The sequence below is a fragment of the Mirounga leonina genome, unplaced genomic scaffold, assembly GCF_011800145.1.
Source record: "Mirounga leonina isolate KUSES-001 unplaced genomic scaffold, KU_Mleo_1.0 Mir_165, whole genome shotgun sequence".
Lineage (NCBI taxonomy): Eukaryota > Metazoa > Chordata > Mammalia > Carnivora > Phocidae > Mirounga > Mirounga leonina.
This window is the reverse complement of record NW_023270415.1, coordinates 6,955,686-6,980,867: the sequence shown is the minus strand read 5'-3', so window position 1 is coordinate 6,980,867 and position 25,182 is coordinate 6,955,686. Positions and strand designations below refer to the sequence as shown.

Sequence of the window (25,182 nt, the reverse complement as noted above, 5' to 3'; positions counted from 1 at the left end):
GATGCTTACTGTCCATTAGGAGAGATTTGGGTTCCTTAAGTTCCGGGTTCCTCTTTTTCACATTGTGTGTGCAGGGCTCATTGAACTCTCTTCATGTTTTCCTCTGGAAATTGTGGCTTGGGGAACCAGCACAAAGTTCTAATATTCTTGCTATTGCAATTACCTTGACAAACTATCATTTGTCTTTGGCCCAGGAGTCTCAGTGTCTTCTACAGGCATCCATGAAACTATGGCAGCTTTGGGCACCTGGGTGGCTCAGTTGGTTAAGCGACTGCCTTCGGCTCAGGTCATGATCCCAGAGTCCTGGGATCGAGTCCCACATCAGGCTCCCGGCTCAGCGGGGAGCCTGCTTCTCCCTCTGACCCTATCCCCTCTCATGCTGTTTCTCTCTCTCTCAAATAAAAAATAAATAAAATCTTAAAAAAAAAAAAAAACTATGGCAGCTTTATTTGCTAGCTTGCAAGTGGGATAAAAGCTAAGACCTTTTGTAGTTCTTGACACTTTGATATTAAGAACTAACATTAATACCATTTAAAAATAGCCTATTTTATTATGAAAAATTGAAGCTCTTTAGATAAGACAAAGACAGACTTTGCTTTTATATAAATATAGCTAATAACCAAGGTCCCTAGCCCATCTAAGATGTGTTTGACATGAAAAACAGATAGATGATAGGTGAGTCCTTCATAGTTACATAATGGCTTATTTATAGTACTTTTGGAAAGGGAAAAAGCAAATCTAGACAAAATGTCCTCATTCTAGAATCATAAAAGTGGTGAAAAGCTTAAGAACTTACCTTCCTACTGTACTGACTTGTTACCAACATCAAGAACCAGCTAGTGCTTCAAACACCATATCTCCTGCTAATCAGAAGCCTGTTACGCCTTCACATCATCCAGTTCTGCCACATCCCTTCTTTTCTCCCTTCCCAACTGTCTCCCACAGTTAAGGATTATCTTGGAAACCATGCTTAACTTCTCCAGACTACACATCGCTGGTATCATACACTGCATCAATCCTCAGTGCTAAAATACTTCCTAAAACTGTTATTCATTCGTTCGTTCGTTCGTTCATTCATTCATTCATTCAGCCTGCCTGCCTGCCTGCCTGAAACTCTGGCGAAGCTACTGTTTTTCTTTGTCCTTCCAGTGGCTTACGCGGATCCATGGACCAGTATATTCATTCTTTTTTGAAGCCACTCACCAGTATTATCTCAGAGTAACTTAATTTCTGTACAGTCTTCTGCTCCTTCTTTGAAATATATTTTCAAATTATTTTCTCCTTATCACATAGCCCTTTGAAGACTCTCATTCTCTCTGTAAAGTCATTCCCACATTTTCCTACACAGGAGTGTTTGAAACTTAATAGATTGTTGGTGGGTTTGCAGACCCACAATTTGAAATAAATATTAATAAAATTAATTAATACTCAAATTTAATTACAGTTTAAAGTACTGATAACTCTTTCATGTCAGTTATCGGAATTATTTTGTTTGTGATCTTTTACCAAGGTATCAAGAACAGAATGCTTGAGTCATGCATAAGTCAAGTTCTCTATTCACTGTCTTTTTAAATTTTTTATTGCTACTAAATTTTAAAAAATGTTAACTCACTACAATAAGTTGGCAGGAATGGCAACAGCAGTTTAAAACCTCTTGTAGATAGTTCTGGATATTCAGATCAATTTGGACTTGAAGGATTTCTCCCTGAAACCTGCTTTAACAGTTCATCATATACTAAGTTGACTAGCCCATTCCATGTAAAAGCAGGGAAATTGAATGTTGCTACTTGTGAGACAGAGGCAAAACAATTCCCAGTCTACTTTGTGGTTGCATTTGGCCATATAAAAGTATTTCTTTAAATTCAGTTGTAGCTTTTGGATGTGGTTTTTTTTTTTTTTTTAATATTTAATTTTATTTTTTTTAAATTTTATTACGTTAATCACCATACATTACATCATTAGTTTTTGATGTAGTGTTCCATGATTATTTATTTATTTGAGAGAGAGAGAGAGAGAGAATGCGAGTGGGGGAAGAGCAGAGGGAGAGGGACAAGCAGACTCTGAGCTGAGCGCAGAGCCCGATGTGGGGCTTGATCTCACGATCCTGAGCTGAAATCAAAAGTCAGACGCTTAACTGTCCGAGCCACCCTGGTGCCCCAATGTCGATGTTTTTGTTGATATTTTGTAACCTACTCAAGATGATGACTACATTGCTACGTTGCTTAGAATAATGGAAAGGATCTTTACTGCTATTATCACTGAAAATGCTGTCTTATGCATCACATACTGAGGAAACCAATAATTATCCTTTCCTACTACTCGAGGAAAAATAATGCCAGCAAAGAAATTGAGTAAGTTCCTTCCCCCTGCCAAAAGAATGGCATGTTTCTACTGTCTGGAAAGGCAGTCTTATGCTCCCCCATGTTTTCCTTCACTCAGTTCTTATAACTTGATCAAATTCACACTTGCATTTCTTTAACACTAACAAGATTAGTAGGCAGGCACATTGTTGTTCCAATTGAGTTAGTAAAATCTTTTTATCCATGTAGCACTAACTCTCCCGGCTGCACATAACTAGTCCTCTGTCAGTACCAAATCCAACAACTTCTTGTCAACATTATGCCCTCCAGAGATACCAGGAGTATCTCCTCCATATGTGCACAGTACCTGTGCTAATAGCTAATGGGCACCACAGTCATCAGTACAGAATTATACAGTGGTTAAGTGCACAGACTGAACTTGCCTGCTTAGGTTCATCTCCCAGCCCTGCCACCTGGTAACTGTGCGACCTTGGCATATAGCCTCTCCGTGCCTCAGTTTCCTCCTCTGTAAATGTGAGGACTAAGTGAATTCATATGTAATACACTTAGCACTCAACACATAGTAATTACTGTTTAGGTATTTGATAAGCCAGTTAAATGAGTAATTTTGTCCATTTGTTAAGTGTCTGCTATCCTGCATGATAGCAATTTAAGTTGATCCTTGAACAACACTGGTTTGAACTGTGTCGGTCCTCTTATATGTGGATTTTTTATAATACAGGACTGTAAATGTATTTTGTCTTATGATTTTCTTAATAACATTTCCTTTTTTTTGCTTACTTTATTGTAAGAATATAGTATATGATGTAACATACAAAATATGTGCTAATTGACTATGTTACTGGTAAGACTTCTGGTCAATAGTAGGCTATTAGTAGTTAAGTTATGGGGGAGTCCGAAGTTATATGTGGATTTTAACTGTGTGGGGGATTGGTGCCCCTCACCTCCTCCACCCTCATGTTGTTCAAGGCTCAACTGTACTCTTCTCCACTGTATGTTTTTGATATCATGTGTTTTAAACATAATTAGGAAGTTTGGCTTTCTCTAAAAACATAGTGTTCTTGTGGTGGACTTTTTTCTTTTTACAGGTTTCTTGGGAATGATTTGTACTCCTCATCACACAGTAGGAGTGTCAGAATGTGGTCTCCTTTTGAATTTTGTGCCTTTCTCCATCTGAAACAGTAAAATTGATCAGTTGACAAAGTTTCATATCAGAAATGTTTTGGAGACTCCAGGTGAATGTATTGCTGGTGATAAATCCTTAGGTAGCAATACTGTATTTCCTATCATTCTCTTTCATCACACTCAGATTTGTCTTGGCATGCGGATTTACATATGATATTCAAAATGAAGTCCTGTTCACTGTTGTTTTACATATTTGTTGTTATTTTCATGACTCCTTTTGTAGTTGAAAGAAACCCTTTTTGATTCAGTAACTTGTTTTTGTAAATTCAGGTGGAGAGCATAACAGAATGGTAACTTCCCCCTAAACTGCAAGTTTAATAATTGTCCTCAATAAATGCAAATAAGATGAAAGTAAGCTATCCAAATGAATTTTATCCTGTCAACTGTACTTGCCAGTTCAGTTCTTGTGAAGGACCCACAGCCTTTAGGACTGTGATATGATTCCAGGAAACAAATACCACTCATTAATCTTATTTTTCACATGTGTATGATGGGATGTGAATAAAACTGTTCCATTGCTTTGTCCTCGGAAAGCACAAGACCACTTGTGGCCCTGCAGAACACCCAGAAATCACACTTTGGTGACTAGTGCCTGAGAGTTGTCCCGAAGAGAGTGTGCCCCCTTTGCATGCATAACTCACTGCTGCAGATGGTGTAGTGAAGATCATTCCAAGCAGCAGAACATTGCAGCAGCAACCTCAGAACCACATCAAACCCTTCTAGGGCTTGTGCAGGTGCACAACCCTCTCTGCCTGGAATACCATAGTGAATGTTTATCTTTTTTTTTCTTTTAAGGAGTACAACATCTAAACAGTCTTCCTATATTCAGGGAATTCCCACGGCATGTGCTCCCTTTCAGTGTAGAGGATAAAAATGCCAGCAGCGTGCTTTCCTAAATTCCTCTGCTTCCAGCCACATGCTTATGGCCTCGCTCAGCAAATCAGATCTCTCTGCCCCAGACTTCCCGCAGGAATGAGGGTGGAGAGAAGTGGGTATGGCAGGCATTCCCTTCAGGCAGCAGCTGTAGCTGGGCTCCCGTGAGGAGGGGAAGCGGTAGTACCTGGTGTCTGGGCACGAGCAGAGGGAACTTCAGGTTCTGTGCCTCGCCCAAGTAGCATGCTTGCTGGACTGCTCATTTGGTCGCTTGCTTGTGATTCAGTCGTTCAATCTGGACAGCCTTCACGCTTGGCTCCCCGGCCTTTCAGGAAATTCTTACCCTTTTTTAAATAGGTAGTCAAGTTTCTATCTCTTCAAGTAAAAATACTGACTGATACAAAAATTCTTCTCTTTTTAATCTGGCAAATCAGTATATTGCCATTAAAACAAAACACAGTATCTGTCCAATTTTCTGTACTTCTAGTGTTTGGTGTGTGTGTGTATATATATATGTATATACACACACATATATATACATACATGTATACACACATAGCCCTTTTCAGCTTGTACATATGATAACCTCGTTATGTCCCTTCTTCCCCCCAAAACTGGACTATGAGCTCTCAAAAAGAGGAACTGTATCTAACTAGGCATATCGTTTACCACAGTAGGGCATAATAAATGTTGAGAGAAAGAACTATCAAAAGAATTCCTGCTGCTTCTCTTAAAATGAACACTTTTATATGAGGTAAATATCTGTTTCCCTTTGTACAAAGCCTAGCATAGCACATACAAATAAAAATTAATAACTTGTTTTGATAGTGGCATTAACTCTCTTTTTTTTTTTAAGATTTTATTTATTTATTTGACAGAGAGATAGAGCCAGAGAGCACAAGTGGAGGGAATGGCAGAGGCAAAGGGAGAAGCAGGCTCTGCACCGAGCAGGGAGCCCAATGTGGGGCTCGATCCCAGGACCCCGGGATTATGACCTGAGCTGAAGGCAGACGCTTAACTGACTGAGCTATCCAGGCGCCCCTGGCATTAACTTTTTATCAATCAAACCGAATTCATTTATCTTTTCTAAGTTAGAGTTATCATGAAAAATAACATGCTTACTATAGAAAACTTGAAAAATACAGAAAAGAATAATAAAAAACAAGACTGTAGTTTTGAGGTAAAAGTAATGGTTTATTTATTTTCAGGTTTTTTTCCTCTATACATACATTTTTTTTCCTTCCAAAATATTGATCATATAATATCTCCTATCTTATCTCCTGTTTTTATTCATTTTTCATGGGAATTTCCCATCTACAAATTTTAAAAAATAGACATTAATGCTGCCTATAGATAAATGTATTCCATTGTGCTCAAATCTTATTAGTGGCCATTTGGTATGTTTCCAGTTTTTCATTATTATAAAAAACAGAGTGAACGTCTTTGCAAACATTTCTGATTATTTTCTTTTTTCCTGGTCCCTTAAATATATTCAATGAGAGAAAGTATGTAAGTACTTCTGAGATTTTAAAAACATTATTAAATAGAGAGGACTTCAGGCTCCAAGCATCAGTATGTGAGAATAGCATCTTCACCACCTTCTTAGCAGCAATGGGTGTTACCATTTCTTTTTAAACTGTCACAGGGGAAACTGGTATCTGGTGCTTTTAATTTGTACTTTGATAACTTACATGACTTATTGGGAATTTAGCTGCTACATTTGAGACAGACATTTTTAAAGTTTGCTGCTTATATCATTCATAAAATTTTTATCATGTAAGTTTCAGTTACCATATGGTGAAATTCATTAATTCACTAGGCATTAATGTTTTGTTTTGTTTTTTTTTTAAAGATTTTATTTATTTATTTGAGACAGAGAGAATGAGATACAGAGGGCATGAGAGGGAGGAGGGTCAGAGGGAGAAGCAGACTCCCTGCCGAGCAGGGAGCCCGATGCGGGACTCGATCCCGGGACTCCAGGATCATGACCTGAGCCGAAGGCAGTCGCTTAACCAACTGAGCCACCCAGGCGCCCTAGGCATTAATGTTTTATTTGATATCTGCTGTGTGCTGGGCACCATTCTGAGTATTGTCTCATGGAACTTCCATTCCAGCGAAAACCTTTGTGTTTTCTTCCACTACTTTTATGCTTTGAAAGAACTTTCCCATTTAGAAGCCTGGTAAATATTCTCCTGAATTAGTTTTGTTTTTAAAAATGTTAATGACCTTTTTTTTTTAAAGATTTTATTTATTTATTTGACAGAGAGAGACACAGCGAGAGAGGGAACACAAGCGGTGGGGGGGGGGGGGGGGGGGAGAGGGAGAGGCAGGCTTCCAGCAGAGCTGGGACCCCGACGCAGGGCTCGATCCCAGGACCCTGAGATCATGACCTGAGCCGAAGGCAGACGCTTAACAGTCTACTGAGCCACCCAGGCGCCCCATGTTCATTGTTTCATAGATACGCAAGTATCTACTTGCATGTAAATGGAATCATTTATGCAACCTAACCATTTTTAGCAATATGTTGTGGAATCATAATATGTTATAGTGTGATATAATTTCATTAGCCATGAATAGAATGCTAAACAGTAGAATCCTTATCAAGATATTTTATGTAACTATATTCTATACTGTAGAGCTACATTAAGAAGGATAAAGACCTTTAGAACAAACAAAAATAGTGCTGTGCCTTTTAGGGTATTTAAAATTCACTCTAAAATTACATTTCTCTGTTTCACCAGCTGCTACATTCCTTAAAAGTTCTTGCCAGTAATGAGCTTGTTAATCATGTATTATAATACTGCAGGTCTCTAAAACCTAACATGCTATCGACTCAGCTTGTTTTGGTATACAGTTAGCAAGTTTTTCCCTGTTAGACAATAGCTTATGAACAAAGTACTCGGATCTAGTTCTAAATTAAATCATCCAAATACCTTGTCTTTTTAATGATGTCTTGTGTTAATGATGTTTTGTATTAATATACTAACTGGGAAGATTCTTTTCTCACTGTTTTTTCAAGCATCAGTGATTTTGGACATCTGTATAATCTGAAAGTAATTGGTGTTTCAATTAAATTTAGAAGACAGGAAATGTCTGTTCATTTTAGAGCATTGAGTTTCAGTGGAGTGGAGATTGTCCATCCCTCTATGAGATCTGTTGGAATCTCTGGAGTTTGAAAATGACGGCTTAATGAATAAATATAATAATGTAAATTATTAAAAGCAAAATTCTTTAAAATTTACATGCTGCTGGTATGAGAAGATAGTATAAGGGTCAAGAGTTTAAAATGTCAAAAGCACCACTGTATAGAGGGGTAGGCAACACATTTGTTGTGAGGATTACATGAGGTAAAAAATATGAAGTGTTTAGCATTGTGCCTGGCATGTATAAAATGCTGTTATTGTTGTTGTTATAAATGATATGTGATCTCTGATTTTTAAATCCATCATATTTTATACATATGATGGTGGCTTTCTGAGATTATATTTATTCATGTACAGTTAATCCTCATTTTTTATGGATTCTGTATTTGTGAATTTACCTGTTTGTTAAAATTTATAATCCCCAAATTAATATTAACACTTTGGAGATCATTTGTTGACACATGCAGGGCAGAGGAAAGTTTGAGTTGCTGGATACACAACTAAAGTCAAACAAGGCGATGCTCTGCCTTCTTGTCTTAGTTCTTGTACTATAAACTGGTGCCCTTTTTGAGATTTGTTTAGTGCCATGTTTTTTGCATTTTTGTGCTTTTTCTTGGTGATTTCGCTGTGTAAAATGGCCCCTCAGCATAGTGCTGAAGTGCTGTCTGGTGTTTCTGAGCACAAGAAGGCTAGGATGTACCTTATGGAGGCAGTGCATGTGTTAGATAAAAGCCTCATTCGGTCATGAGTTATAGTGCTGTTGGCTGTGAGTTCATTGTTGATAAATCAACAACAGACATTAAGTTGTCTTTGAACAGAAACATGTAAAACAGGGCTGTCTATCCTCGGGTTGATGGGAATGTCACGACTAGAGGCTTGCAGGAATATAATCCTGTATTTCCCCTAGGAGTCTCAGTATTCACTAAATCAGTGTTCCTGGTGACTTTATAGAACACAGCTACCATAAATAATGAGAATCAGCTGTATTTTCCGTGTGTTGGAGGATCCAGATGGGGCCCAATAAATAATTCCCTTCCTACTTGCCTGAATTCCAGACTATTGAGAAACTTGACAAAGGCGGTAACAGTTGGAGGCCAAAATAGAATCTTCCCTGAGAAATTCAATAATAGACAGATGGCCTTCCTATTACTGAACCTGTTAGCCCCAGGTGGCACTGAACCAGTGTGGAAGAGGAAAGAGAGAGTGGATGTGTGTGTGTCATGGATTCCTGCTTGCAGACGCGCCACGCATAGAAGTCCCCTCTCAGGGGAATAGGCACGGGCAGGGGGAGACAGGGGCATTACCTTAACCAGCAGGAGTAGGAAGCCAGCTGTGCCAAACCCCCTAAAGTAACTCATACATACTAATACCAGATTGGTTGGTTGAATAAGAGGTTGTGGTGAAATAAGAATGTCTTTAGATTTGCCACCCCCCCCAACCCATTTAAAACTTATTCAGGGATGATAATCTTTTCATGCCTTTGGATGAAAACCTAGGTGGGTTACGTTACTTTTCCCCTCACAGCCCTATGGTCATTTTAAATCAGACATTTGGTAGCCCTTCATGCTACTTATTCAAAAGTAGAACTTCTCTCTTCTTTCTGTGATGCTGTCAGTAGGTGCAGGGCCATAGTCCTTTCTCTTCCTGGCTCCTTTTCCCTGAGCTTACCTACTGTTACCTTAAGTCTTCCTGAGGCTGGTGAATGGAGAAGGAGGAGGTGACAGGGAGAAGCAGGGATTTTCTTACTTACTGTTATTGATGGCTGCTTTATGTTCTCCCACCTTGGTAGATGTCTGAAGCTGATAATTTCTCTTGGGAGTACCTTTTTGGGTTCATTAGAAGGACCTCTTCTGGGCCATTCACTGCAGCTCCCCTAGGCTGGGGTGAGCCATTGTGGTGTTTCATCTGGCTCATGGTGCCACTCAAACTTCTGTGCACCCCTAGGTTCTGGGAATGTCCGCTGATCCTGACACAGCTCCCTCTACTTTACCGCTCTGGATTACCATGACCTCTCAGGCTTGGGCCACCGTTAGGCACCAGGCTGCTGTCCTCCCAACTGCAGGAAATGCATGCCTGTCTGTGTGTGTGGTTTCCTTGACATGCCATCACCACCTTTTTCTTTTCTGTAGGGCAGGGACCTACCGTGTGGTCCATCACATTCTACAGAGTACACACGAATCATCCTTCCCCTCCCTGGATCCTTTAATATTTGACATAGAATTCCCCAAGGGGATTAAAAGTTGTTAGAGTTCTTTATAAATTCTGTATATGATGTTCTCTCACAGATCCACTTTAGTGTCTGATATCTATTGAATTGGCATCTCAGTGATACTGACACAGAAGGAGATTTCCATATTATTGTCATCATTCCGTATGTACATGTATACCTATGAGTTTCAGCAGCTCCACAAAATTAACATGATTATGAAGATGTTAGGTAAACTGATATCTAGTTAAATCACCCGCTTAGGCAGATCGATATTTTCTAGTGTGGCAATGGATGATTCTAAGCACATGTGAGAAGGCGGCACATTATACCTGAATGTTACTCCTGATTTGTATATTTTTCTTTTAAAATTTCTATTCTCCATCATTAATCCCGATTGCCATCCTAGACTACTTAAAACTCTTGAAAGAGTTGATAATGCAAAGTGCAAAGGTGAACAACTGGCAGATAGTGAGTGTTGTGTAAATGTTTGCAATTCTAATTATTTGGGATTCTAGTAATAGTATGCTATAGCAGTTGAGGGAGGGTTATCATTAGGCAGTTTTGCTACAATAAAGGCCTATCTTTTTTGAAGGCTTACTTGTCCTTTAATGATGTCATTTTGACAAAAACTGGATGATAATAGATATTGCTATTAATGTGGTGTATATTAAGAAAATATAATAATCTAGTTAATAGATATTTGATGAGGACTTTCTGTCTTGAGCCCTGGGAACATAGGGTAAGCAACACCATGCATAGTTTGGCCTTCATGGATCTTCTTGTATAATGAGGAAGACAAACTTAATAGTTTAGAAAGTCATTCAGGTGTAAAATTATAACTCAGATGAGTACAAGGAAGGAAAGAGACAGAGTGCCGTGAAAAGGGCATATTTGAGGAATTACTATGGGCAGAGAGAAGACTTCTCTGAGGAAGTGACAATTGAGGCAAGATCTGAAAGATGAATAGAAGTTATCTGCTATATAAAGTGGGATGTTATATGAAGTGGGAAAGCCTCTGGGAGAGAAAATGGCATGTGCCAAGAGCCTGTGGCTGAAGGACCTGAAAGAAGGCCGGGGGAGTCAGAGTGCAGAGAGCACAGGTATATGACTGTGGCTCAGGTCAGACTGGGAAGGACCCAGTCAGCCATTGTTTTAAGCAGGGAAATTGATAATTCAGATTTTTGGAAAGTTCGCTTTGAGGAGAATGGATTGAAGGGGAGCGGCCCCTTGTGTCCTCATTACCACCATCACTAGCACCAATGTCATCATTATAGCAGCAGACATGGGCTTGCTGTATTGTAGGGACTTGGGTTTTATGGCCTTTGGTCTTCACGGCAATGCCATAAAGAAGGTGTCCTTGTTCCCCTCATTTGCCAGGAAGGAATTTACTAGGTTAAATGACTTAATGTAACCTATCCGATAAAGAGCAGAGCTGGTGTTAAAATAATGCCTGGCACATGACAGGCACTCAACTGATGTTTGATTATAATTATACTGTACTTTTCCCCCTCAATCCAATACATTTTTTTTTTTTAAAGATGCTTTAAAAATTAAGTATCATCAAAAACTAATGATGTATTTGTATGGTGACTAACATAACATAATAAAATAAAATTAAATTAAACAAATAAAAAAATAAAGTGTAAAAAGGTATACAGATAAAAGCCTCTCTCTCGCTCTTGACCCCCATCCACCCATCCTCGAGACCGCTGCAACCGCCACAGGCCCTACTGCATTATCGCTGATCGTGTGGCGGGAGTGGTGGTGCTCACCAGACAGTGTGGCCTAGAGACTCCACACTGTTGGGCTGGAGTTAAGAGCCTCCACAGCTCTAGCCACAGCCATACCCTTGCAAGGGAACAGAGAACCTCTTTCTATTCATGAAGCAAATCAGTATTTTTGCTTTGCTTTCGCATCTATAACAACTGGATTTTTCAGGGCGTTAGGGGACACAGTGATAGAAAGAAGTGTCAGTTGTCAGTCATCTTGGTGCTCTTGACAGTAGGAATTTTCTCCTCTGTTTCACTGGCCAGGAGGTCATGTGGCATATTGCATCATTATGACGAAGGGCAGGTATCTTATAAATCGTCTTTTTCAGGATGTTAACATGACTTCTACTAGGTGTTTTTAACCGTGTTCCCTGCTGTCTGCATCTGAGCCTCGCTCACAGCACGGCAACTGGTGGATTTAATACCGATCTGACATTGTTACAGACATTAGGTGGTGTTTAGTATATTGCTTTTAAGCAAGCCAGAAATACTGGTAATAAAGTTTTAATACTCAACAACTTAGAAAACTGTACTCTAGAGTACTACAACAGTCTGTGAGGTATCCAGGTAGATGATACTTGCCTGGATTAGGAAATGAGAATAGCAGCTGGATTCCCCAGTAGGAATTCAAAAGAGAAAATACTTGAATATGTTAAATCTATGATTCAGGAAAAATGATACAAAAAAAGACATGTGTTGGTTTACTCACCTATATTGTAACTTTTCTTTTTAAAACCCCTTGGCACTTTGGTATATGGGCTCTCTGCTGACTAACAGCGTGAGTTAGCAAGGAATTGCAGCATCTTCACAAAGTGGCTTCTGTTCCACAGGGTCATTGAACAGCTTGGTGGGAAGCAGCTGGTCATGAACCACATGCACCACGAGGACCAGCAGGTTCGCTACAACGCTCTTCTGGCTGTGCAGAAACTCATGGTGCACAACTGGTATGTGCTGGCTTTTTCTTTCCTCTCCCACACTGATCTGCAAGCTCTCACTTGCCCCTTCCAAAAGTTCTCTGATAAATGCACTGATGAATGATAGTTTTTTAAATCACCAATTTTGATGAAATATCTAGAAATATATTGTAGTAATCGAGAGCAGTGATACCAACTGCATTGATGTTCTCAAAAAATGTATATTCAAAGTACTCATATCAAAAACAATTCCAGAAGTAACTAAAAGGACATTTGTGGCTTAAGGGAATCGTCTTTTTTGGAGTTGAATGGAATCCAGTCGGATTATTGATCAGAGGCTTTACAATTTTGCATGGTTTAACTATTCAGCATATTGTTAACCTGAACAGTTTTTTACCGGTTCATGTGAAAACACTAAAAACTGATTGATCAACTAAGATTCAGCTCTCACATTTCATTCATTATAGCCTTTTGCCTTTGAAGTAACGGAGGTCATGTTTTTCTCTCATTTGTTTTTATTTTTTGAATAAAAATAATTTGACTTTTTGTACGCACTTAAAACAAGATAAATTGAAGAGTGACTGTTTAGATGTAACGGTGAGCCTTTTGTGTCCGTGATGGAACAAACCAGAATTCCCTTTGCTGTGGCTGTTTTTCACTGTGGGTTGGTTGTTGAGTGCTTCCAGTGCTCTACTGAACAGTTCACATACCTCTCTGTTCTTCACCATTTGGAAGGATGCTTTGGGGTTGGGCTGTTTTGTTAAGGCGCAGTGAACAAATACACACATTCCTTGTAACTGACAATAACGCCACCAGTACTTCCAAAGGAAAGAAATAATGGTGCCTTGGAAGGCGTGCGTTTGAAAGATGCAGGCAGTATGGTATAGGGAACTATCCAGGAGTGCTGCTTTGGCATCATATATGAAATATTATGATGTTGCCACTTAAACACTTTTGTTCATAAATACTGACATTTATGCATTCTTTCAGTAACCACCTTTTGAGCACTTTGTACCCTGTGTGAAATGCTGGGCTGTAGATCTGATGGAAGTAGGTGCAGCTTCACATAGGATGAGTAGAGAAGGCCTCTCTGAGTAGGCCAAAACAGCTGACACTAATGATAAGGAGCTAGCCATACAACCCAGGTATTAGGGGTAAGCATTTCAGGTAAAGGGCATGAGAGGGGAAGGGCCATGAAGCTCGGCTTCTTGAAAAGCAATGTCTGGGGACATATTTGGTTGTCCAGAGACCGTGGGGGGTGCTGGTGCTCCTGGTACAAGTGGGTAGAGGCCAGGGATGCTGCTAAACATCGTGCAATGCATGGACAGCCCCCCACCACAAAGAAGTGTCCTGCCCAATATGTCGATAGTGCCTGGCTTGAGAGACTCTAATTTGAGGGTGGTATGAGGGCCAGCGTGGAACAAGATGCGCAAGGAGAGATTGTCAGGGAACCGATGATGTAGGGTCTTGAGGGCTACCATTTGACTCTTCCTTTTACAAAATGAGTTGAAAGCCATTGAAAAATTTTAAAATGGGAGAGTAAGAAGATTTGATACATGTTTTAAAAAGATCTCTGAGGCTGCTCTCTGGTGAATGGAATGTACACGGGTAAGTGTGAAAGCAAAGGACCATTTTAGTAGGTTCTCATTGTGGTTGAGAGAAGAGATGGCTAGTGGCTTGGATTAGAACACTGAAAGTTGAGATAAGTAGTAGATGAACTTGGATAGATTTCAGAGCTAGTGCTAGCCATACTTCATGGACTGAAAGTGTTTTTTACATGTTTTCGTATACTCAGTGCAAGAAGAAAGGGATCAAAGCAGAGGGCACTCAGAAATGGTTTTTATCTCTTTGCAGGAGAAAAAAGCTTTTCAAGGCTGTCAGTAAAAACAGAATACTTGACTCGATTTCTCTCCCTGTTTCATTTTACCATGGGCCACATTTTCAACACAAATGAATTATTTAGTAATTTTGTATCTCTTGGTTTGTTTATGCCTCTTTCTTGAAATTAGTTTAAAGAATATTGGCATTTAGTAGAGTTTGAGGCTGTTGCAGCCAGCAAACTTCTATTTGCCTTCTGTGAAACACAATTTTATTTTCCCTTTTTGTTGCAATTAAGGTTGCTGAAGTATAAATCCTGTTCTGTTAATAAGAAAAATTCATTTTAATAGTTCTTTCTCATGAAGGATTTATTGTTGGGTTTAGCTTTTTTTAAAATGTGTATTTCTGATGTGGAAGAAAAGATGGGTAAGATGTTAACCTTTTTTCTTTGCTAGTGGAGAAAGTTTTTTGGTTGAGAATTTTTCTTGTCTAAATGATCATGCATTGAAGATGACACATTTGCAATTGGAATATTTTCCTTGAATTTAGGAACTTGATTTAGTTTCTTGGTACATTTTTCAGTGTATGATTACAGAAGAGAAAGTAAATGTCTTTATAGCCAGAAACTGGTTTCTTTGCTCTCTATCACTGACTAGCTGATGAGAGAATATCCTTTTTCCACCTTTCTAATTATGTGCTAGGCTCTTTTAACTTTGTTTTAATTATGATAAATCTCTGTTGATGGAGAAGCTTAATGTCAGTAGTTTCCTATGCTTTCTTTTTAAAAATATTTTCATATGAAGAAAAATTCTGTTGTGACATGTTTGTTTTGACATATACATTTCCATGTCTCTTTGTGCCAGAGAATGAAAATTGCTCAAGTAAAGCAATTTATTTAAATGTCAGATTAACATGAGATCGAATAGAATGCAATTCGGAAAGTAAATCTTCTGCAAAGTATATCCCCAAATGTAAAAAGGATTTTGAATCCATGTCTTTATGCAGGTATCTAATTTGTCTTCATCAAATCATGCTGGTGGAGACTGCCTTTCTACTTGCCTAAAGTAGACGCTTTCCCCCCGCCCCTGAAAATATGGCACTGGTGTCCTAAAGATGTTTATTGATTGAATCTTACAAAATTCTCTTGGAATTGTTTATTTTCACACCAAATACAAACATGAAAACAGAGTTGATTTTGTTTCCTTTTAGCATTTTGTTTGTTTTAATTAAAATGAGTTTTCATAAATGATTTATGTTAGTACTATGTGGTGAAATAAATCAGTTGAACATAATTGAAATATAATCATGGATAAAAGTAGAATGAAAGTCTGCCTGAATGGCAGTAGCAGCTTTTCATGACATTTTTGCATGTTTATCTGTACTCACTGTTTTGCTCGTAGGCCACACTTTCAGATTTCCTGCACACTCTGGATTTTCTTTCACTTTTCTACCCTACGTGATTTTTAGATTTTTTTGATGTTGCATTCCTCCTAAAGCTTCTGTTTATGAGACTAAATAATAATTTTGGATATGGTAAAGTAATATTTATTTTTTACTGCAGGGAATTTTTTTGTTTTAAATATAAGTTTAAAATTACATTTTAAGTATAAATTGGATACTTATGAAATTATAGAACTGAGCTGTCTACGTATTTTGATTTTGATTCTTTAAGGAGCTAAATATTAAATTTTTGGTAATGTAGAGATGGATTTGAGTTTATGTAACAGGGAGTATAGAGTTGTATATCATGTGAAAATACTTAATTCTTTTTCACAATTTTATGGTTGATTTCAAAATTATCAAGAATTGCCGGTCTTAGCATAGCTAGTGTTTCTCCCCTTCTCGGCATCATGTTTACATGGAATGGTGGGATACAAAAAATCTTCACTGATGGTGGGGAGTGGATAGGGGCTGAAATCGAGTTGCAAGGGAGGGAGGGGATGGTCGGCACACACCCATGTTTCCTCAGTTCAGGAAGTCTTGAGCAGGTCAGTCCTACTTACAGCCCTCCTTCTAAATGCTCTTCCCACACCCGCTGTGCATTCGTGCTGTGCCCCTTGTTCTTTGATTAGTGCTGGATTTTTATATTAATAAATTTGCCAAAATATATAAACATTGACAACCTACTCTAGAGAACTTTTATATATACCCTCAGTTTATACTTTATAATTCAACATCATAAAATGTCATCATTTTTCTCCTACAGAATGATTTTAAATGTAATCAGCCTCTAATTCAGAAGCAACAGTATGTGCATATGGACAGCTCAGGACTTCAGGAAAGAAACACTGAATTTTGTAGGTAGAGGATCTTGTGTAGAATTTTCTGTTTGTTTCTAGATTATCTTTCAGTCTTTTTTTTAAAGCAGAATAATAAGCTATAAGAGTGTTGTTCTCTCCAGTTATTTTATGTGTAGGTAAATAATATAACAGAGAACTCACCAAGCCAAGTAGATGAGCGATACTACTTTGTTCTCTGATGTTTATGTCTGCTTAGAATATTAGTTATTCTGTAAGTACATAGCTGTAAATACAGTGATTAAAAGTTACTTATGAACTGAACTGAAGGAAAAAAAAACAACGTGCATTAATAATCATGTTACTAAATATTCCATGTGATTTTTAATAAGCATATAACATTTCCAGATTTAACATTTTCCAGAATTAATTTAGAAAATTGTGGCCACCCTTTGGGTGCCTGGAATTTTCCACATTATTCATACAACATTTTTAGTGGAAGAATCTTTGAAAATGTCTTTAGTATCATGTTTATGTATTTTTCAAAAACAAATTAACTCGATTAAAAAATATATCAAAACCAATTGCAAGTAAAGAATTCTTGGTAGACTGTTGTCTCACCATCAAGTTGGTGGCTAAAGTTGCTCCTACTTTGCTAGTTAGAGATGTTTTGAGGCTGTACTAATTTGTCTGGACACTATGTACCACTTAATTACAATTCATTTGGAGATGCCAGCATAACATAAATCTTAAATTGTTGCAAAGTACCAGCCTAAATAAACATTTGGAAGAGGTAGATAATGAGCATTTAGGCAGTAAAGAATATAAAACCACTGATGGATAATGGAGTTTCTGTATTTTATAATTAAGTATAAAACCAAATGCAGATTTCACACATAAGTGCATGTGACTAGGTTATCTGTGGATTAAATTCATGTTGTGGTTTTGTTTGATTAGGATTGGCTTTTTAGACACACAGACACCTGATGGGGGTTTTGAAGGATCAGTTAAGCATGGACAAAAGAAAAGCCTTGTCTAGTAAGGGGAGTCAGAGAAAAATGAACTAATTTGCTTTGCTTTTAATTGCTTTTTCTCCTTTCTCTTTCAGTGGGTGGGACAGTTACATTTGTGGTCACATGAATATTTCATTTCATGGGCTGTGTGTGTGTGTGTGTGTGTGTGTGAAATAATCAAATAAAGCTCAATAGAATAGAGTATGCTAAAAATTAATTAGATAAAGATTAAGCAAACTTTATATTTATTCATCTTAGAGATTTAATTAAATTTTTGAATTATTTTCTTAGTTTCGATTTAAATATATCATCCAGATGTTGCCTCTTGATGGGGAACAAAATCTCATGGGTAACAAATGGATTGATAAGTTTTCATCACCACTGAAATTTTGAGGTATAGATGAAAAAAATGGTGATAAGCCTGTCATCTTATCAAAGACAGCTTTTGATGTAAATATCCTTTAATTACATTTTTATTAAATTTACTTTTTAAAAGAATTATGCAGTGATGCATTAGGTACCTACTATATATCTAACCCTCACCGTGAATTAAATAATGTTCCTCACCAGTCCTCACTTGTTATTTTTAAAAATGAATCCAGTAAAAAGCTACCAAAGAGTTAGTATAGGGGCCAGAGGTGTTTAAAAGATCAGGTTTCTTACACATACACAGTATCAGAGTTCTAGAACATTTCCCTGTAATTCTCTGTACCTTCATAAGCTTCTTGCCCCACTTTCCTTAACGGCAGGTATTTGCAGATGCCTGAACAAAAATAATGTCTTGGATGACAGTTTCCCCTGCCTTGCTAAAGAGCCCAGAAATATCTTATGAGAAAACATTTTAGCATTTGGTTAAACACTGTGCTGTTCTATTTGTATCCAGTTACTTTCCCAATTGAGGGAGTGTTTACTGTTATCTCTGTAATTAATACTCTTGTCTCCAATTTAGGCATGGACAGGCATACTTACTAGATGATTGAATATGTGCTAAAATAGATAGGAAGAAGAAAATAAGGGCATAGCACACAGGTTCAGTGCAGTGTCATGAGGGCTGTGGCAGAAGTATGAGTAGGTGTCATAGGAGCTTGGGAACTATGCCTCATCCTTCCTGGGCCTTCAAAAGGGAAGTTTTCCTGAGGAGGCGATGCACGGGCTAAGTCTTAAGGATCAAGAAGGAGTTAGTTGGTGAAGATGAGGGTAGAGTGTCCTCCCTAGGACTTCTGGACTTCTAGAGTCCTCCCTAGGACTTCTGGGCAGAGTCACTGTGTCAGCATGCTGCATGTGGGAAGCCCCAGAGATGTCACCAGAACGAAATCGGGAGCCTGGGAGTGGCTGAACTGTCGCTAAAGGGTCACCTTTGATGTCATGTGCCGTGCCTTAGTATTTCAGGAAGATTTAACAACCACACTGATCTGAAGACCAATTTTATTTCTTCTATGATATATTTTTTTTTATTATGTCAGGGACTTATCTTTCTCCTGTAATGTGAACTGTACTTGTTGGCAAGTCCAGAGCTGATACAGCTGCTCAGCGAGCGAGCGAGCGAGGTCATAGAAGAGCCAGGATTGTTCAGCTTCCTGCTCCCCTATCCCTTGGATGTAGTTTTCACCCTCCTGGTTGCAAAGGAGAAGGGAAAGATGAAAAAAAAGTTAAACGTTTTAATTAGAATTTAAACTAATGAAAGTTTGCAGGAACAGTACAATGGACCGGTGCTTGTTTCCTCTGGATTCGCCACTTGTTGACATTGTGCTGCATCTGTGTGTTCTCTTTCTTTCTCTGTCTCTGTCTCCCTGTCTCTCTGAAGTATTTGAGACTTAAGTGGCAGCCATTATGACCTTTAGCCCTAAATGCTTCACACATAAGTCCTGGGACCTGGGTTTCTTATATCACCATAGCACAATGATGTGCTCCTGTAATCTATAGCTCATATTCACATTTCCTTGTCTATTGTTTGTACTGTTGTTTGTAGCAAATACGTTTTGTCCAGTCCAGGAGCATACATTGCATTTAGTTATCCTGTCTCTTTAGTCTCATTTAAATAGAACAGTTCTTTGGTGTTTGTCTTTTTTAGCATCGATATTTTTAAAGACTACAGGCCAGTTGTTTTATAGAATGTCCCTCAATTTCAGTTTGCCTGATGTTTCTTCCTGACTACCTTTAGGGTATGCATTTTTGGCAGGAACACCACAGAGGTGATATTATGTTCTTCTTAGTGTTTTTATCAGGAAGCCCTTGAGTCAGTTTACCCTATTATTGGTACTGTTAACTTCCACCTGCTTAAAGGGGTATAAGGTTTCTCTACTGTAATGAGCTTCTTTCCCCTTTGTAATTAGTAAGTAATCTTTGGGGAAGTACTTGCAGACTGTAAATACTGGTTGTGTTTCCCAACAAACTTTCACTCATTTTTTAGCATCCAATGGTGCTTCTTGCAAGAGTCAGTTATTACTGTCATAATTGCAAAATGCCTTTTGGGATTTTATTTTTTATAGGTGTAATGTAATGCCTTTGGAGTCAGCAGTCTGTATTCATCAGTGTGTAGGACACTGAACCTGGAGAAGAGATAATATAACAATCAGTGAAGGATCTTGTACGGGTTGTGCTGGGACACTGGAGGAGCTGGAGAGAATGACCAGGCACTTGACATTCCAGAACTTAGCTCTCCTGAGCCAGGAATTATTTTGTCTTCTATCTAGTGCTTCTTTCCTTCTAGCACCTGAGTACTTGAGAAGTTTCCCTTCAGGTAGTGATCTTGAGAGAAATGTGACTCGATATCGGCTTCCTTTCTTAGTTATTATTTTCTGAAAATGACATTATATCTCTGATCTCTTCAGGAGTGTTTTTATGATAGACTTTATAAAGCTATTCAAAAAACATTTCCTAACCATGCCTTTCATCAGACATTAGTAGTAGAGGTTTTATTTGGCACACCAACGTGATGTGTTGTTTTAATGTATTAAAACATTTACACAGTTTTAAGAAAGTTTAATCCTAAGGTATTTAGATGACAGCAGACATCTCTTTTCTTCAGACATATTAGACCTATAAATGAATGAGATGTCTTATTTGGTAAGGTGGTTATATGTTGATGGTTAGTGTGTTAGTAATGTTTTGAGATGTAATGTTTCGAGCATAATTTTGAGACTGCTTTTTCATTTGTCTGATTTTGTTTTGCCTACATAAGAGAATTGTGTGTGTAGATGTATTACATATACCTATTTTGTAAGATATTTTTTGTATATTCTGCATGTTCAGAATCAAGTGTATCCAGTTTATGTTTTGACATCCTACAGCAATTTTGCTATTTTTCTTGTTATTTTAAGTAAGAATATGTGTTCTAATTTGTTAACTTACATTTCTGATAAAATTGAAGGGTGGTAAACATTTATTCTTAGATGACAATAAAAAATCTTTGCGGTGTTTTTGTAGATTGCCAATAGAAGCCACATGTTTAAATAGAAGCTGCACAAGAAATAATATAAATGATAAAATTATAGAAACAAATTAGCCACTGGAAGGTTCTGCAAGAGTAAAACAGGAATGTGATTGGTTCTAGTATACTAGTGAAAGAGTACCTTTGGAAACTACAATCTGAACTTCTGTGTATGTGTGCTTTACTTCACCAGGAATGGTTTGTTTGCAAGAAACAAAAACCTATGCAAGTTAGCTTAAATATAAGAAACTCTATTAGATGGATGTCAGAGTAGCTCACAGAATCCAACAGTAGGTGAAGTCACACAGTTTCACTGAAACTGGGAACCAGAAGCCCATGGGAAGCAAGGCAGCAACTTTTTCCACCTCCCTTTCCTTCTGGCCACATGGGTTCTAGCATCTGTAGCCCATCTGCTTTGTTATTTTCTGTAAGCTGGCTTTTCTGCCCAAGGTCCTGTCAGGCTTTCTCCACGGTTGCAGGCTAACCCTCAGTATCTTCATGATTGTCTACTTGAGCTTTCTACAGTGCACTGACTCAGTTTGGGTATGCCCTTCCCGATTCCCTGCTTCCTGGGGCCTGTTCCTTGGTCATTTGTCTCCTGTACCTGATGAAGCGGGGGAATAGGATTTGAATGGCAGTGAGGAGCTGATTTTTTTGGGTCCACGAATTTGATGTGCCTGTATTATATCCAAGGAGAAATCCATAGGTTTGGAGTTCCAGAGCAAGATGTGAGCTAGAGTTTATAGAGCTAAAGCAGTCATTAGAGGATGGAAGTCATGGCAGTAGATGAGATTACCCCAAAACATGTGTAGAGCGGGCCTCTTCCTCCAGGAGGTGTTTGGATTAACTCCCTGAAATTGTATGCAAAAGCCTGTGTATAAATATTTTCTGTGGTCAGGGTCCATGCTTTTCCTCAGATTTGCAAAGGGGTCTGGCATCAAAAGGAGCCTAAGAACCACTGCTAGAGACTGAGACAAAAGTATTAAGGGGTCGACAGAAGAGGAATAGATTTTACACAAGGAGGGTGGGGGTGGGTGAAAGACTGACTGATGCTAATGAGAAATGGCTACAAAATTAGGAGAAAACCAGGAACATATGCTGCTAGGGAAGCAGAAGAAAGAGTATAATATTTCAAGCAGGATTGAGTTCAGTGGTAGGCAGTGTAAAACACTGCCAAGGGGACCAGGAAAAGGGGGAATGAACATGCACCTTGGATATGGCAGCAAGAACACCATTGGTGCCCTGGGCCAGAGCGCTTGGTGGCCATGAGCAGGCAGATTGCCTGAGAGATGGTGAAGAAGTAAAGCAAGTCACTGTGGTCATTCCTTCTAGAAGCTTCATTAGGAGATGGAGGAGGAAGGACAGTGCTTTGTGGGGGGCCTGAGGTAGACAATGGATGTTTGCTGTCATCACCTGTTTGTTTTAGTATAAGAAATGTTTAAATGTAATCAGGGGGAGTTAGAGTGGGAGAAACTGATAAAGGGAAGGCCCTGAAGAGGCAGAATGGGGTTGTTACTTGGAAAGGTAATTCAGTGGGGATTGTCTACTATTAACTGTGTAGACAAACCTCCCTGCCAGTACCTCTTCTCTTGGTGAGATTAAAACTCTTGTCTGAACCAATTTAGCAAATAAATATTTACTGAAATGAATTGGTAAATTGGGGAGGGTAGGTGTCAAATTTGTGCCAAGTACATGTTTTCCTCATAGCTAAAGATTTAACTTTTTATGTTCCAGACTTTTTATTTGAAGGTGGGGTTAGGTAGTGATTAGGAAGCAACACAGTTCTTTAAAAGCATTCAGAGTATTTCCCACTCTTACCAGTTATTGGGTGTGCTATATAGATAATGGAGGTGGAGTGGAACAGTCCTATTCCAAACTGTGAGAGAGAAGAGACTTAACATTCTTGAGGCAGTAGCCAGGGACATACATGGTCTTTTTTAGTCTTCACACATCTCTGCAAGATGGACATTCCTGTTCTCAGTTTTACAGATATGAAGTCCAGTGCATAAGGATGGTTTAAGTGATTGCCCAGGTTCTCTCATTTATGGAGTTAGATTTGCACATGCATCCGTATAATTCCAGCTTCCAAGTTTGTTATCACTGTCGTGCTACTGAATAAAGCATACTTGGGGGCCTAATGAGTGTACACTTTCCCATTACACCTACACAGTAAGACACTTCTTAACAAGACACTTAACAGGGCTTTGCTTTGGTGTTCAGGTGACATTGCTGTACCACTAGCCCACCTTCTGTCTCCTCTCTCCCTGTTTTCATTGTCAGTGGCAGTGACAATCAACATTGTCAGTATCGATCATCCTCTCCCCCCGCCCCAACCGCGCTCCAAGTCCTTGCTCTGTATCCACTGCCGCAACCAGGTCTGTTCGCTGACTGATTTAATTACAGCAATTTCTTCATTCCTTTTGTTCCTTCCACACCCTGGCTTTTGTGCAGAAAGGCTGGCAGTGTGTAGATCTTGCCCAGAAATCAGACCCTCCTTTCCTACACACAGGAACTCATGGATCGGCCCCAGTAGGTTGATTGCCTGGCCTTCCTTCTTTTTGCTTCATTTGATCACTATCTGCGGCTCCTGGCTCTTTGTTGATGAAGAGATGGCTTGTCATGCTCATTTCCTGACTTGGTTTGGGTTTAGGGTGATGATTCTGTTGCCACTTCAAGGGAAAGTGACTTACCTCCTAGGTTGAAGAAAGTGACTTCTAAGGAAGACTTAACTCTGCCTGACTCCTAAGCCCCAAGTCAAGCATCTTCCCAGATCTTTGTAGGAGTAGACCGAATATGGGTTATAAATATTTTAATAAGGTAAATATAGCTCTTATCACAGCCTTCAAATTTTAGAGCTTAAATTAATACTGTTTGCTTCTTTTTGGGTATCTTGGCTTTTTAAGTCATATGGGTTTTCTCTTTTGGTTAATCATTTTGCTTCTTATGCCCATTTAATGGTAAAGTCAAGAAAATTACATAACTTAAATAGAGTAGTTAAAAAACCTATATTAGGGGTGCCTGGGTGGCTCAGTCGTTAAGCGTCCGCCTTCCGCTCAGGTCATGATCCCAGGGTCCTGGGATTGAGCCCCGCATTGGGCTCCCTCCTTGGCGGGAAGCCTGCTTCTCCCTCTCCCACTCCCCCTGCTTGTGTTCCCTCTTTCGCTGTGTCTCTCTGTCAAATAAATAAATAAAATCATAAAAAAAACCCCCAAAACCTGTATTAAACCTATATTTTAAATATCCATTAAAAGTTTTTTTTTTTTTTTTTTTTTTTTTTTTTTTTACAAATAGTTATTTTTAACCTGGCCATTTCAAGACCTGCTTTTTCTTCCCCCAAGTAACTGTATGTGTTTTATTATTTATCAGCGTACGTCTTCCTTCCTTCCTTCCTTCCTAGAGAGTGTGCACATAAGCAGGGGGAGAAGGGCAGAGGGAGAGTGAGAGAATCCCAAGGAAGCTTCATGTCTAGCGTGGAGCCCGACACGGGGCTCGATCTCATGACCCTGAGATCATGACCTTAGCCGAAATCAAGAGTCAGATGCCCAACCAGCTGAGCTGCCTAGGCGCCCCTATTAGCATACATTTTTGAAGCACCTTTTTATCATTTATAGTCTCTTTGAAGTAATGTTTCTCATTCTTGTTATTTTTTTAATGCTTGAGGATTTCAAGAATACAGAAATTATTTGTTGGGTAATAGCAGAACATGTTAGTTGTTTGGGCCTTTGTTCCCTAAATAATATTCTGAAGTTCCTCTAGGTATCGTGGTAGAATAGTATCTATTTACTATTTGGTAGCCATGATTTACTTTAACCTTGTTGATTTGTTAGCTCTGTAGAAATAAAAAAATTTAAGTACCTTGGATTTAAAATATTAAATATATTAAATATATATTTACTTTTAAAAATTGGGACTGTAAGAATAGACATTTTATATTGTGACAAATAGAGACCAGTTAGTGTCCTGAAATAAATTTTTAAGTTGAAGCTTGAGAACAAAAAAATGGAGCTCCCAATTTGGAGAAAATTGCTAGGAGAAATTATTTTACCTTAATATCATGTTAAGTTAGGGTAAGTATAATAAATTATAGGCATATAGGTTGATTATTAAATATAAAAGCAAATGTAGGGATGCCTGGGAGGCTCAGTCAAAGCATCTGACTCTTGATTTCAACTCAGGTCATGATCTCAGGGTCATTAGATCGAGCCCCGAGTTAGGCTCTGCACTCAGCGGGGGGTCTGCTTGAGATTCTCTCTCTCTCTCTCTCCTTCTC

General features: G+C 38.7%; 1 protein-coding gene across 2 annotated transcripts in view; it reads left to right on the top strand.

The window, feature by feature from the left end:
• ATP6V1H (ATPase H+ transporting V1 subunit H) overlaps window positions 1-25,182 on the top strand; it is a 138,256-nt gene that overhangs the window by 92,597 nt on the left and 20,477 nt on the right. Inside the window, exon 13 of one of the 2 annotated variants that reach the window (XM_035011152.1) lies at window positions 12,331-12,444. In XM_035011152.1, the coding sequence (XP_034867043.1) occupies window positions 12,331-12,444 (114 nt within the window). Of the gene's footprint in view, window positions 1-12,330; window positions 12,935-25,182 lie in introns of those variants that run through there. The other variant, XM_035011151.1, reaches the window with a different exon arrangement.